This window comes from Ziziphus jujuba, chromosome 6 (genome assembly GCF_031755915.1).
Source record: "Ziziphus jujuba cultivar Dongzao chromosome 6, ASM3175591v1".
Taxonomy (NCBI): domain Eukaryota; kingdom Viridiplantae; phylum Streptophyta; class Magnoliopsida; order Rosales; family Rhamnaceae; genus Ziziphus; species Ziziphus jujuba.
Window position 1 is genome coordinate 20,902,861 of NC_083384.1, and position 16,277 is coordinate 20,919,137.

At 33.1% G+C, this 16,277-nt stretch overlaps 1 protein-coding gene and 1 pseudogene across 1 annotated transcript in view; both read right to left on the minus strand.

The window, feature by feature from the left end:
* Window positions 1-5,011: 5,011 nt before the first annotated feature.
* Window positions 5,012-6,390, minus strand: LOC125418851 (polyadenylate-binding protein 4-like; annotated as a pseudogene).
* Window positions 6,391-9,515: 3,125 nt separating this feature from the next.
* The window catches only part of LOC107433949 (probable inactive receptor kinase At2g26730), a 46,637-nt gene continuing 39,875 nt past the window's right edge, over window positions 9,516-16,277 (minus strand). Inside the window, exons 2-4 of the mRNA XM_048463522.2 lie at window positions 13,861-14,051; window positions 12,840-13,662; window positions 9,516-10,192 (exon numbers count right to left, since the gene is read on the minus strand). Coding sequence (XP_048319479.1) covers window positions 9,516-10,192; window positions 12,840-13,662; window positions 13,861-14,051 — 1,691 coding nt within the window. The remainder of the gene's footprint in view (window positions 10,193-12,839; window positions 13,663-13,860; window positions 14,052-16,277) is intronic.

The following is a 16,277-nucleotide window of genomic DNA, read 5'->3' on the forward strand; positions in this document are numbered from 1 at the left end:
TAAAGCTAAAATTATGTAATTAAAAATTCATTTTCAAACAACCAAAAAAGAATCCCTATACATTAATGCTTATTTCTCAAAATTGAAAACAATTATTGAATCAGTAATCATGGCAAGTTATTCCATCTCCAATGGAGACTTTATAATGCAACTTCTTGCAGGATTACAACTAGAATGCGATGCTGTAATTGTCAACATCAATTTCAGTTCAGTCACCATGTATATTGGAGAAGTTCAATCTCTCCCCCTTAATCAAGAGGCTTGCATTTAGCAAGCTGCCTCTATTTACGTCTTCTCTGCCCATGTTGGTAACAAACAAACCAAGAAATCTGAACCTATCCATACAACCATTATTGGTCATGTTTTTTATTTGAACTATGGCTCTCCTTCAATCGCGGTTCTTAATCTAACAGGGGTAGAGGAAGAGGCCGTGGTAGTGGGTCTTTAAATATGAATTTTTTGTCACATTTTCAAAATTGCTGGAGACAATGATGATTATTGTTGCTACAGGTTTGATAACACGTATACTAGTCAAATAATGCTTATTATATATCTCCAGATGTTCCTGCCAATCCTAAGTGACTGCTAAATAGTAGTGCTACCAACTACATTCCTATTGATCCTTCAAACATCACAAAAAGATCAGAATATCTAGGCATAGATATACTTGTTGTTGGTAACGGCCAAGGTATGCTAATTAACCATACTGGTTCATCATTTATTGATACCCATTCCTAAAAAAAAAAAATTAAATTAAATAGTATGCTACATGTCTTAAATATCAAAAAATTTTATTAAGCATATCCATATTGACTAGTGATAATAATGTTATTGTGGAATTTACTAATCAGTTTGTTTTGGTGAAGGACAAGGATAGGAGGAAGATTCTTCTAAAAGGCCTGCTTAAGGATGGTCTCTATCAAATTCGTATGCCCAAGAAACTAAGTAATTTTCCTAGGACTTTTTTTTATCTTATTTTTAATAATATTTCTAGACAGTTTCATTGTTTTAATTCTCAATTTCCTTTGCATAAACTTTGGCATTATCGACTTGGATATCCAAGTCCTCTTATTATGAATAAAGTTGCCTTTCAGTGCAACAATTCCTTTTTTCTTAAAAATTCCTATGATTCCTTTTGTTCTATATGTCAATTAGGCAAAACCATACGCTTATTTGCTCCTTCATCTTACAATAATTGTACAGAACCCCTATGACTAATATTCTTTGATATGTGGGGATCAACCCCTTATTTGCTCCTTCATCTTACAATAATTGTACAGAACCCCTATGACTAATATTCTCTGATATGTGGGGACCAACCCCTTATTAAGTCCCCTAAAGGATACAAATACTCTCTATTATTTGTGGATGATTTTCCATGTCTTTCTTGGATTGATTCAATAAAGTTAAAATCAAAAGTCATAAACATTTTTCTTAAATTCAAAATCATGGTTGAGAATCAATGCAATAAAAAAATAAATTTTTTTTTTCAATCAGATTGGGGTGGTGAATTATGCCCTTTACAAACAATTTCCAATAAATTTGGAGTTACTTTTCAACATCCATGCCCACACACACACAACCAAAAATGGTCACATAGAGCCTAAACGTAGGCACATAACTGAGATTGCACTCACATTGTTTGCCCAAAGTTTAACGCCATTTACTCAATGGTGGAATGTGTGTTCCAAAACAACATTTTTAGTAAGTAGAGTTCCCATTAAAATTCTCAATTTCAAATCCCCATTGAAAATGTTTTTTTGAAAAAATTTTGAATTTTCATTTCTAAAAAGGTTATGGGTGTTTCCCTTTCTTACAAACTTATAGAAATAATAAATTTAGTTACTACTCCAAGCATTGTGTTTTTATATGGTACAATTTTTCACATAAAAGGGTATAAGTGCATGAGCTTAATTACTGGTAAACTTTATATTTCTTCTAATATGATTTTTAATGAATTTTGTTATCCTTTTTCAGAAAGGCGTGCTATTACCTTTACAATCTTTCTTGTAGGACAAGCAAAATATTGTGCCTATTCAATTGGAGCCATCCTTAGCATCCATGAAGGAATCAAACTCTACTGCACCTTCTAAACAAAAAGATAACTTTGACGGTATCCACTTTATCGGATTTATCACAAGTTCATCTCCAGCTGCAGAATTTCCCTCCACATTGTTATCAACATCATGTGAGAACAAAGGACCATCTCCAATAGGCTTTATGACTTGTGCCTTCTACATTCTAGATAACTTGTCCTCATAAACATCATTATCCACACCAAAGGCAATTGGAGCCATCCTTAGCATCCATGAAGGAATCAAACTCTACTGTACCTCCTAAACAAAAAGATAACTTTGATGGTATCCAATTTATTGGACCTATCACAAAGTTCATCTCCAGCTGTAGACTTTCTCTCCACATCGTTATCAAAATCATGTGAGAATGAAGGACCATCTCCAACAGGCTCTATGACTTATGCCTTCTATATTCTAGACAACTTGTCCTCACAAACATCATTATCCACACCAACCAGCTCATTCGGTTGCCAAGATCTTTTAATCGACAATCTCCTTCTCTGTCAGATTCTCAATCTATCAAGCCTACCCATCCTATGGTTACCCGTGCAAAGGTCAGCATTTTAAATCCTAAAATATACATTGTAAAAGTCTAACTTGGATCACTGTTAATTGAGTCTTCTTTTGTTCCTTCTGCTGTTCTTTGTCGTCAAAAGACCATGGATGATGAATTTGCTGCCTTACTTGCTAATAGAACCTAGTATCTTATGCCACCTCCTCCTAGTCAGTGATTGGTATGTAATAAGTGGATATTAAAACTTAAGAGAAATTTTGATGGATTTTCTTAAGACAAAAGGCAACACATGTGTCTAATTTTTTCCATCAGAAACTTAGATTACATTTTCAAGATACTTTCAATCTTGTCATAAAGCCATCAATAGTAAGATTTGTTCTCTCTATTGCTGTTTTAAGAAACTGGGATGTTCGTCAAATAGATGTAAATAGTGCCTTCTTAAATGGCATTCTTAAAGAAGATGTTTACATGAAGCAACTGGAAGGATTTATTAATCAATCACAACCCAATGTTTTATGTAAGCTCCACTGCTCTCTATATGGACTCCAACAAGCATCAAGGGCATGGTATGATAAACTCCATCGAACTTTAACATGGCATTTTTGGAACTCAAAAATGGATTCATCGTTGTTTTTTCTCCACTACTCTTATTGAGTGATTTAGGTTCTGGTCTATGTAGATGAGATATTAATAACAGGAAACAATACGCATCTAATTACTAGATTTCTTATGACGTTGAATAAAACTTTTTTGTTGAAGGATCTTGGCTTCCTAACTTATTTCTTGGGTATTGAAGTTCATAGTTCCAAGCTTGGTATGCATCTTTCTCAAACATAATATATCACAGAACTATTGAATCGAACCAAAATGGTGGATTGTAAACTGAGTCCGTCCCCAGCTAGTTTTGTCCACTCAACTTGGCTCCGACATTAGCAACTCATTGCCAGATGTGTTCACCTATTGCAACACCATAGATATGCTCCAGTGCTTTACTATTACAAGACTAGAAATATCATTTATTGTGAATAAATTCAATCAATACATTGATAAATCCATAAATGTGCATTGGATTGCTTGTAAATGTCTCTTACGCTACCTTTAAGGAACCAAAGCTCTTGGTACTTAATTAGTCCTTCAATGCACCTTTGTATTTTGGGGTTCATTGATTCAGATTGGGCATTGAATGTTGGTGATCTTAAGTCCATAGGTGGCTACTGCATTTATCTAGGTGATTCCTTAGTGTCTTGGTCTTCGAAGAAGAAAAATGTTGTTGCCCTATCCAGCATGGAGTCTGAGTATCATGCTCTTGCTAATGGTTCTGCTAAAAGATCATGGTTACAACAGCTGTTTCCTGAACTACAAGTACCTTCTTCTAGTGTACCTATTATTTGGTGCAATAATATAAGCACAACATCTGTTGCTGCCAACCCAATCCTTACCACATAACTAAATACATTGAGGTGGACATTCATTTTGTATATGAAAAAGTGCTTCAACAAAACTTTGAAGTTCAGTATGTTCCTACGAATGGCCAAATAACTGATATCCTCATAAAAATGCTTCCTATAACTCATTTTTAGCATCTTCTTGACAAGCTTGATGTTGTTAATCCCTCATTTTGCTTGAGTAGGGATGACAGAACACATGTAGATATAGTTGTTATGTCATTAGATAAAGCTCATATATTATTCATAAGCTACATGTATGCTATAATAACTGTAGTTAGCCAAACTGTTTTATCAGATGTATAAGCCAGGCTTAGACATGATTATCATTTTCACATGTTGCTTCTTAAATGAAACGCATTAGTTCATATTATTTATTTTATATAAATCCTATGCATTTGATATGTAGGACATGTTGCATATTATTTAATTTAATTTTTCTAGAATGGATATCAATAAAAGATGAACCAGTATGGTTAATTGGCAAACCTTGGTTGCTAGCAACAACGAGTTTATTTGTGCCAAGATATTCTGATATTTTTGTGATGGTTGAAGGATCAGCAATAATGTGGTTGGTAGCACCACTATCTAGTAGCCACTTGGGATTGGTAGGAACATTTGCAAATGCATAATAAACATTATTCTGACTAGTATAGGTATCATAATATATATATATATATATATATATTGAGTACTCAAAGCATATGTGAGCAGTAAATTTAAGTCATAATGCTAAAATTCAAATTCTTGTGTTATAAAACAACCCTCATTCAAAAGCAAAAGAAAAAAAAAAGATAAAAAAGGAAAAAAAAAAGAGCCCGCATCATAAACAAAATTTAAAAAATTAAGCACTTCAATAGAGCATGCATTATTTGTCAAAGGTACCATGGCCCTACTAACAAAATTTAAGAAACAGGGTTCTCATTTAACAACAGCATAGCCATCCAATCAGTTGAAGTATTGCCTTGTAGTTGCTTCTACTGAGAAATATTCTTTAGAACTTCCATAGCCTCTGCAACTTTTTCTTTCAATTGATGACTCCAGCAAATGCAAAACCTTAGTCTAGTCTATCTCTAGAAGCATCCCTATTACTTTCACTACATTTTCATGTTCCAGCTAGTCCACTAGTGGGTATGGATTTTCTCCCAACAATGTCCTTTATTGTTTGAGTGTCGCATTAGCAAGAGCAATAGCTAAAGCCTCAATGAGCATTGGCTATGAAAATGAAGCATCCCTAAGTGGCATTGCACCCATTTCATAAGGAAAAGAGAGCATGCCTCCAGAACTCCCGTAATGGAAGGATCAGGCACATTGTGACCAGAAGGGTATCGATTAATATAACCCTAGGGAACCATCTGTGGCTGCATTATTGGAATTGGTTGCTAGGTCTATTACATTGCTCCTACTATAGATCGCCTACCCCAAGGACGATTGTTGACTAGGTTGGACAATGGGCACAAAAAAGTTTGGCCTTACCCTAGGAACCAATTGCTACTGATACCCAAATCCAGGTTGAGAAGGAATAAAAGCAAGAGGACCTTGACCATAAAATACTTGTCTAGGACCAGGAGCTCTTGGGGAATGCATAGGCATACGAGTAGCAACTAGAGGTGCCATCGTAGGATGCATTTAAGAAAACTATTCCTGCAACCTTATTCTTCTATTCTCTTTAGGTTGTGCAAGAGCAACATAAAGTGGCTTGCTCACAATCATTTTACCATTCATCTCCATAAGAGCTCCAAATGCTTCTTTAGTAGTAAAGAATGCAACAAATCCTAATCCTCTACTTATACCATTAGGGTTTACTTCACCAAACTTCGAGAATAATTCCCTTATCTTGCCATCGGTTATGCCATCATCGAGATTTTGTACATATAAATTTAGTCTTTCATATTTCTTTACAATCTCTTCCATAGCTGGCTAAAATTGTCTTTTTAGTTCAACCTCTCTTTTATGTTTTTTTTTGTTTTTTTGTTTTTTTGTTTTTTTTGTTTTAGGCTTTTCCAACGTACCACTCTTTACCATCAAATTTCTTACCATTAAAAGCCTCAACAAATTCAGCTGCATCTTTTGGTTTTTCAATGTTAACATATCCAAAGCGTTTTGATTTTCCTTCTCCATCCATCATAACCACAACACTTGTAATGGTCCCATATTCAACAACTACTTTCCTAAGATCTTCTTCAGTTGTTGATTCTAACAAATTCTTTATATATACATTGTTGAATTTTTCTTTTTCTGTAGTAGATTCTCTTTCCTCCTAATAAAGGAAAGGCCTAACAAAAACTTGTTTGTCATTTAGTAGCATGCCATTGAGCATAGTGATAGCATTTTTAGTAGATTCCTCATTGTCCATTGGAGTCCATATAAAGAATGATGGAGCTTACATGTAGCATCGAATTGTGATTAATCAATAAACCTTTCTAGTTACTTCATGTAAGCATCTTCTATAAGAATGTCATTTAAGAAGGCATTATTTACATTTATTTTATGAACATCCTAATTTCTTGATCGAGAGAAAAACTCTTACTGTTGATAGCTTTATGACAAGATTAAAAGTCTTTTGGAAGTCCAATCCAGGTTTCTGATGGAAACCCTTATCCACAAGCCTTTCCTTGTGTCATAAGATAGATCCATAAGAATTTCCCTTAAGTTTGAAGACCAACTTATTACAAACCAAACACTGATGGGATCAAGCAACATAAGAGACTAGGTTTTATTAGCAAGCAATGCAACAAATTCATCATCCATTGCCTTTTTTCATTGGGAACAAAGAACAATGGAAGGAATAGAAGAAGGCTTAATTAACAGTGATGCAAGTTGGACTTTTGCAATGTATATTTTAGGCTTAAAAATATCGGCCTTTGCACAGGTAACCATATGATAGGTAGGCTGGGTAGATCGAGAATTTGATAGAGAAGGACGTTGTCTGTTAAATAATCTTGGCAAACTGGAGTGGCTGCTTGGTGTGAATAATGATGTTTGTGAGGACGAGTTGTTTAGAACTTGTAAGGCACGAGTCATAGAGTCCGTTGGAGATGGTGCTTTGTTATCATGTGATGTTGATAACGATGAGGAGGGAGAGTCTACTATTGGAGATGAACTTGTGATAGGTCAGATAGAGTGGATACCATCAAAGTTATCTTTTGCTTGGGAGGAGGAGTAGAATTTAATTCCCTCAAGGATGCTAAGGATGGCTCCAATTGAATCGACACAATATTTTGCTTATCCTACAAGAAATATTGTAAAATTAAAAACAAGTTGGGGTTAAGGCTGGGAACAAATGTATTCTCTTTTGTGTGGGGTTTATAGCTTTCTGAAAAAGTATAACAAAATTCATTAAAAATCACATTAGAGGAAATATAAAGTTTGCCAGCAAATTAGTTTAAGCATTTATACCCTTTATGTGAAGAACTGTACCCTATAAAAACACAACACTCAGAGTGGTAACTAAATTTATTATTTCTGTAAGGCCATAAGAAAGGGAAACAGTCACAACCAAAGCTTTTAAGAAGTGAAAAATCAAAATTTTTTTGAAAATAATTTTGCAATGGAGATTTAAAATTGAGAATTTTAATGGGAAATCTATTTATTAAAAATGTTGCTATGGAGCAAGCATTCCACTATTGAGTAAATCGCATTGAACTTTGGGCAAGCAATGTAAGTGCAATCTCAGTTATGTGCCTATGTTTATGTTCTATGTGACCATTTTTGTTATGTGTGTGGACAGTGTTGGAAGATTATTCCAAATTTCTCTATAATTATTTGTAAAAGGCGGAACTCAACACCCCAATCTGATTGAAAAAAATTATTTTTTAATTGGATAGATTCTCAACCATGAGTTTAAATTTAAGAAAAATATTTGTGACTTTTGATTTTAACTTCATTAGATAGATCCAAGAGAAATGTGAAAAATTATCCACAAATAATAGATAGTACTTGTACCCTTCAAGGGACTTAATAGGGGCTATTCCCTGCACATCAGGGACTTAACAGGGACTTAACTTTAGATTGATTGTCAAAAAGCTGTTCAAGAGAACACCACAGTTGATGAGACATAATCTTACTTGAGGCCTGCATAATTTGGGTGTGAATTTCAAGTGAGATGGAGGAGAGAATACACCCCATTGGAGATTGATCCAAATGACTCCATTGATGAAAAATTGGATTAGGCACAAGCTATTGGACACTTTGTCCATCAATAGTAACACTTGTGGTGGTAGGTGGCAGAGGAGGGAGGTTGCCATTAACAAAGCACTCCATTTGCAACCAATGATTGTTGGGAAAATCTGTGACAACCAGATGATATAGTTTTGCTGCTCTAACTAAAACCGAAAAGTGTAGTTGGGTAAAGTGACATCAGTAAGGGAAGGTAGAATTAAGGTGGTCATAATAGCAGATGAAGAAGAAGAAGAAGAGGAGGAGGAAGATGAATTGACCATTAGGATCAAGAAAAAAACAGCTCATTAGAGCTTTATTGCTCTAATACCATGTAGGATTTATTTAAAATAAATAATATGAATTGATGGGTTTCATTTAAGAAGCAACTTGTGTTTATATACAAGTTGATGTGATAATGATAATCACAGATAAGGCTGGCTTATACATTTGATACAACAGTTTGGCTAACTACAATCCTTATAGGATACATATAGCTTATTTAGATATATGAGCTTTATCAAATGATATAACAGTTGTATCTACATGTGTTCTATCATCAATAAGTATATAATGGTTTCAAACTGAATGGAAAAGTTGAAGTAAGATGAAGTATGAAGGCATGAACATTAAAAATGGGAAGGTAAAGTCGGCTGGATAAAGGAAGAAGATGTTGATGAAATACCCATTATAACCCTATTTTTTGAGAAAAAAATTGGTCATGTGGACTTCGCTTGCCATTTAAAAGGAGAAAAGAAACGGTGTTAGGGCTGGGGGGTATAGGTGTAAAGTTTTGTAAATTGAGGATTATAGATGATAAATGTTGTGTGTATGCAATTTGCAAATCTGTTAAAAGTTCAAGAGACATTAAATGCAAAAAAAAAAAAAAAAAAAAAAAAAAAAAAAAAGGAACCTTTGAAAAATGTTACAATTAACAATTTTTTATTAGCATTCTTTAAAATACTTGTAAATCTGCAACAAGCTATATTTGTTGTAGTAAGCCTAACTTTTACAAAATGATGCGGCAACCGTTGATTAGAAAACACAAAATATGAGAAAAATTTTGACAACAAAAGATCTCAATCCCACGACACATTAACCTAATAAATTTTATTCACATATAGAGGAAATGATACAAACACGAAGCCACGCGATATAGATTCAATTTAACTCTGACATATAGCCATGTAAAATTCGAAACGTTTGTTTTGCCAAAATATATGAAATCTTCATATAGAATTTTATTTTTCTTTCATGAAAAACAATAATACAATATTATTTGCCTACATTAAATTTTAATTATTTTTTAACATGAACTATTTTCTATCTTTCATCACCTACGATCCCCGATGCAACGGTAGACATAGAATCATCGGTCAAAGATCTATCAAACGACAAGTCGTCTTCATCTTCAGATTCAATAGCCCTTATATTATCTACCTCCCTTACCACCTCTGTCATCTCAGGCCGCTTCTCCGGCGACTTATCGCAACAACGCATTGCTATTTGTAGTAGTCTCAACATTCCATGTGCGGCCACAGTTCTGCTCACCGACATCTCGCCGTCGAAAATCTCCGCCGTCCATTCTTCTCTCACTGCTCTGTGCACCCAGCTACAGATATCAACGCCATTGACACCCGGAGGAGCCGTGTAGGCCGAGATTTTCCCTGTCAAAAGTTCTAGAAGAAGACAACCATAGCTCCAAACATCGGACTTTTTGGATACCCTTTTGGCAATTTGATACTCGGGAGATTTGTAGGAAACCATTCGTTGCGAAGCTATGGGAAGCGCGACCAGAGAAGCAAGGCCATAGTCAGAGACGACAACGATGTCGTTTTCGGTGAGAAGAACGTTGGAGCACTTTAGATTGCCGTGAGGAACAGCACCAGCGAGCGAGGTACTGTTTAGGTGAAGATATTCCAAGGCTCTTGCAACGCCACGAGCCACAGATAATCTTGAGCTCCAGCGGAACGGAATTCGATTTCTACTTCCTCTATCATCTGAAATATTGTCATAGAGTTTTCAAAACAACAAAATTACTGTTTTCTTTTATGAAAGAAACCAAAATATTGTTATCAATTAAATGAATATTCAATAAAATGTTACATATATGCCCAGTTATCGTATATTGATTTCGGAAGAAAATAAATTGTAACCATAAGAAATAGAAATATTATTAGACACCGAATCTGTCTCAATAATGTCTTTCGTATGTTTTTTATATTATGTTTTATTTCTTTTCTTAAACTCTTATATGTTTTTTACCCGACTTTTTATTTTTATTTTTATCATACTATGCTCTATTTTAACTTAAATTTTGTTTTATTACTCTTTCTTTTTTGATACAAATCCTTTTTTTTTTTTTTTTTTACTCTATTCTTTATGAACTCATCTTTTTGCTTTTTACACATTTTTTTTTTATCTGTTCAAGTTTTTTATTTTTCTTTTTTGGACTGTGTCAAGTTAAATACCCTTGCAACGATTTCCTTTTGGTGTTTGTCCTAAATACAACTAATAAAATAAATGCTTCAACTATTTTGCGTCAATAGTGTAGCTGAAGATAAGAAACAGTTTATTTTGTTGAACATCGTTTTGAAACAAGTTTTTGTAGTATTAATTGTTTACTTTATTCCTATTTTGTCTTACAACAAAGAAAGCAGAATCAAATTTAATTAAAAAGAGCCATTTAAAAAAAATACAAAAATAGCAGGATTAAAAAAAAAAAGACTAGACTGAAAAAAAGTAAAAAATAAAAATAAAAAAAGGCACAAGTAAAATAAGGGGAAAAAAAAAAGGAACCAATTAAAGAGAGAGAAAAAACATAGACTTAGATTTAAAAAAAAAAAAATGAAAAGAAGACTTGAGTTGGGAAAAAAAAATGTTGGATATGAGTAAAAATAGATTAAAAATGTATATATAAATCAATATAATTAAAAAGCTTGAGTAAAGAGGAAAAGTCAATAAAAAAATAAAAACATAATATAAAAAGAATACAGTATTTTGGTAACAATATACTGTTTCTTTCAAAAAAGAAAACAGTAATTTTGAAAAATAAAACAAATAAAAAAATAAAATAATATGAGTTAAAAATAAAAACAAAAAGACTTGACAAACCAAAAATAATAATAATAACTTGAGTAAAAACAGAAAAGTCAATCATCAAAAAGAAAAAAAGAACAGAAAGCATGAAAAAATAACGTAAATAAAATAAAACCTCAAGTAAAATGAAGATATGAGTTGGAAAATATATTAGAATAAAAAACTTCAATAAAAATAAGTAGATTAAAAAAGTTTATTTTTTATTTTTTATTTTTTTTTATATTCTCATATTAGTAATAGCATTTTTTTTTTTTTTACATATTTTAATTTAACAATCAAAATTGTCATTCCTTCCTCTTTTTTCAGGATGAAAATAGAGTTTGTTAATTACTTTATTCACATCATACTAAGCAAGAGGAGGGATGAATCAGATATTTTTTCATCCCTTTCTTGTCCTTAAACATAGGAAAGATGAAAAAAGAGTTTGTTAATTACTTTATTCACATCATACTAAGCAAGAGGAGGGATGAATCAGATATTTTTTCATCCCTTTCTTGTCCTTAAACATAGGAAAGATTTGCATGATATGTTTCTAATTTATAATTTCAACTTTGTTTCAAAAAATAAATTTTAAATTTTAAAATTTAAAACAAAAAAAATAATTATATGAGTTTTTCATTTCCAGATATTAGTTACCTAAAATTTGGGTTTATGTCTCATAAAAAGGAAAAGAACAAATGCAAGCAATAGAATAAAAATCAAAAACCTAAGTTCACCAAACAGGGGAAGAGCCAGGATGTTACTTGTGTAGGGGTCAATATTAATATATATATATATATATATATATATGGTGGAAGAAGTTTAGTTGTTTAAATTAGAAAATAAGATTATAAAGTTACAAACTACTTAAAGTAATATTTAAAAATTAAGAAATTAATTGAAATATCTATAAGGAAAAACAATAAAACTTACTAAAATAAATAATATTATATTAAAAAAGGTTTCAAATTAGCATAAAATAGAGACCGCAAAGAGAAATGAGTTATTTTAAGAGACCATATATATAAGTCTATATACGGTAAATAAATGAAAAAAAAATAAAAAATAAAAAATAAAAGATACATAACAAATAATTTTTTTTTACCCAAAGGCAAGGGGCACGATTTGGCTCCACCCTTGTCACCAAACCACCTCTTAATTCCAGAAATAATAACAATATTAAAACACCTATTAAATATTATATTTAAAAAAATATATTAGATTTTTTTTTTTAAAATTGTAAATAGAGATTCGAATTCGAGTATTATCCAAGAAAACTAGCTTATTCCTCATGGGCAAAAACTATATGTGAAATTTTTTAAAGGTAGATGCACCGGCAAATATATATATATATATATATATATATAGAGGAAACATAATTAGACTTCATGAAAAATCCTACAGCAAAAATAACATAGGAATTATTTCCCTAGTATTTCATTTCTTTTTAATCGCTGTGGCAAAAAAATAAATTCCTAGATTAACCATGAGCCCCCCCCCCCCCCCCCCCCCCAAAAAAAAAAAAAAAAAAAAAAGGAAATAAATAAATAATAATAATAATAAACTTACCATGAAGGCGGTTGAACAAGTTTCCTTTCTCTGCATATCTGAATATCAAAAGCTTCTCATCCTTGGAATGGTAATAAGCAAGAAGAGGCAGCACATTAGGGTGTTTGAGATTAGATATCATCATCAACTGCCTAGTAAATTCCTCACTGCTCAAAGGTTTCAAATCCCTTAGCCTCTTAACCACAACAGCTGGTTTCCCATCCATCATGGCCTTGTAACTATTTCCAGAAATACCTTTTCCCAACCCTTCAGCCGAAGCTTTTAGTAAATCACCCATTTCGAACCCCACTTCATGACCACCCATAAATATTAGCTTCCCTCTCTCCTGGTCATGGCCTCCAGCTACCGCCTGAGATGATGATACTGATCTGTTCCTCTCTTCTTCTTCTTCTTCTTCTATCAATATTTTCTCTTCCTGATCATGTTCTCTACTTCTTTCTGTATCCTGACCATCCTTCATCATCGTTTTTAGTTTCCGGACTTTCTTATAGTATGCAATGAATAGCAAAATAATGATTAAGAGACCGATAATATCAAAAATCAAAAGGTACTGAGAAAAATTACGCTGGAAAGAATTCTTATCATTGTTGGATTTTTTATCATGATCATCATCAGGGCCTTGAGCTGTGTCGCTTTTTAAATCGTAGCTGCAGGTAATGGAAGATGGTGGCCCACACAATCCAGGGTTGTTAGAAAACGAATCAGCCGTGAATGATTGAATTGCGCGGGTTCCCGGGATTGGACCAGTGAGATTGTTGTTCGAGAGGTTGAATGATTTTAAGGTTGACTGGTTAAATTCTGGGATTGGACCCGTCAATCCATTGTCTTGCAACTGCAATGACTCCAAAACTGTAAGACTGAGAAGGGAACTCGAAATCTCCCGGTATAGTATATTTCCTGAAAGGTCAATTCGAGTTAATTTGGGATTGGACGAAAAGTTCATTATTTTGGTGGATATAGAATTTCCCTTAAAGCTCAAGACAGAGAGACCAGTGAATCTGATGAATGCATTTTCACTGATTTTCCCTGTCAATCCAATATTTTCCAGTACTATGGAGATGACTCGGCCATTAAGACATTGGATTCCGAACCACCTGGATGGCTCGTTGATGGAGCAATGAGAACCAGTCCAGTTATTATTTAGTAAAGGATTGTTGAGGGAAGCCTTAAGAGCCAAAAGGGCTTCCCTCTCGGCATTGTCTTGTGGTTTAACTGAACTGCATAAGAAAAGAATAGTTAAAAGAAAATAGCTGATTGGGGATATTAAAGAGAGTCGTACCATTGTTGCCGGAGGGATGGTGAAGAAACTAGGTGAGAGGGTCTGAGGGAGATAATTTGTTTACAAATGGTTGTTGAAGAAGGGTCTCGAGAAGATCATCAATTCTAGGATGGTAGCTCGAAGCAATCGTAAAATATTCTTTGAAATTCCATTGGTACAGCTATTTGTAGACAAAAACAAGAACACTCTCTCGTTAATTGTGCTTTGTTTTATTAGGGCCTTTTTGCTGAGAATCCTAGGAAATGCAGTTAATTAACGCTGTTTTCATTTCGTGCAACTTCTTTACCAAACATTATTTCGCCCTTCCACATATATCACAAACAAAATATTGAGTTTAACGTTTTATTGATCCTCTTTCCCATTTCTCTTTCTCAAATCCTATCTCACCAATTAAAATAGAATACATCATTTAAAATTCCAACTCATTTTTCTGTGATTTCATTTTTTCTATCTCTGTTAGAACTAATCTTAACTCCGCTCCTTCTTCCTTCTATCTTTATTTATATCATCAGCTGCAACAAGCTTTTCTCAAATTTTGCTAGGGTCCACCATATAAATGAGAAAATTTATTTGTCATTATTATTATTTTTTATCAATCCCAACTTTACCTCTTCCTCTTTCTCACATAACTTCAATAGTCAAAACAAACAAAGTAACACGAAAACAAAATGCAAAGACTGCCTTTTAGTCGGCTTGTACAAGACTTGACTTGAAATTGGTGGGTCGAAACCTAGAAAAGCTCCGAGAAGTTTTGGATGTTATTCAACCCAAGTTTGGCAAGATCAAGACTATTGTCATCGAATAACTGACAACATTTCGAAGGGTATTCAAAGGATTTGCAAGATCATTAAAGAATTGAATTTGATGATGGTCTTTTGATTAATAATGTTGAAATATCGTATCTGATGTGTAAAATCAACTCGCAAGTGCATGAATCGTTTTCAAGTAATAAAGTGGAAAAATAGGGTTGTCGTATTGTTAGGTCTACAATATTGATGATTTTATGCCATATTTATAGCTTAATATTTGTTAGTTTGTGTTAATTTGTTATGGAAAAATACTTATTTATGTATTTTTTTTAATCTAGGTGAAAGAGGAAGAATTTTAAGAAAACAACCATAAAGATGGATTCCTTGGGTCGAATTATGGTGGGAAGCAAGATTTGAGCTCGAACGGACTAAGCATTAAAAAGATTCCAAAAAGATACCTTGAAGATTTCATAAAGATTCTATCGAGAATTTCATGGTGGAAGTGGATGTCATATGAATCATCACAATTTGTGGATTTCAAATGTCTCATTAGTTTTGGATTTCGAGGTGCGAGCAAAGAGTTATCATCATTTAAAGTTTGGAATTTATAAAAGGGAATATTCTAGTTAAATCTCCACCATTGATCAAAAGAGGGAATCAAGGCAATTTGAGGGCCAGGATAAAAACAAGTGGCAATAATTGGTTAATTTATCATTAATGAGGCACATGTCATGTCACATGCTTCATTAAGGGTAAATTAGACTAATTAACTATTTTTTTAGGAGGAATTAGATAAAAGGAAAGTAGTAGAGAGCAAGTAATATACAGTTTCCTTTTTACACATGAAATTCGTCCAACCCTTTTCATGGCCTAAAAAAGGTATCTTCCAAGACTCCCACATTGAAAATAAAGAGAGAAAAAGATTCCCAAGGTCCTATATATATAGCCCCCACCACATTGAAGGAAGATATACAAATTTAGAGAGTTATTTAAAAGCTTTTAGGAGGCTTAAATAGAAACAAACCAAATTTTGGGAGTTTCTAAAATTCTCTTAAGGGTTCTAGGGTTTTAAAGTTTTAGAGTTTTAGAAGATCAGTTGGAGAGCTTGGAGGAGGCAGAGAGACGTGGGCTTGCTCGGAGAAGAAGGCTACGACTTTGAGAGCTCTTGGAGGAGAATTTCTTCAATAGTTTTTATTCTCTTTTCCTTTCTCTTTAATTGTGAATCTTATTATTTTTAATAATTATGGATGTTGAAATTATTTTTACGATGAACTAATTTTCATAGCTAGGGCTATGATGTAGCCCTAACTATGAAGGTTTAATTATTTTAATATATGTTGAGTTTTATTTAATTAGTAATATGTTTTGTTAATAAATCATTGGTATACTTAATGCTTTCATAGGCCGGAA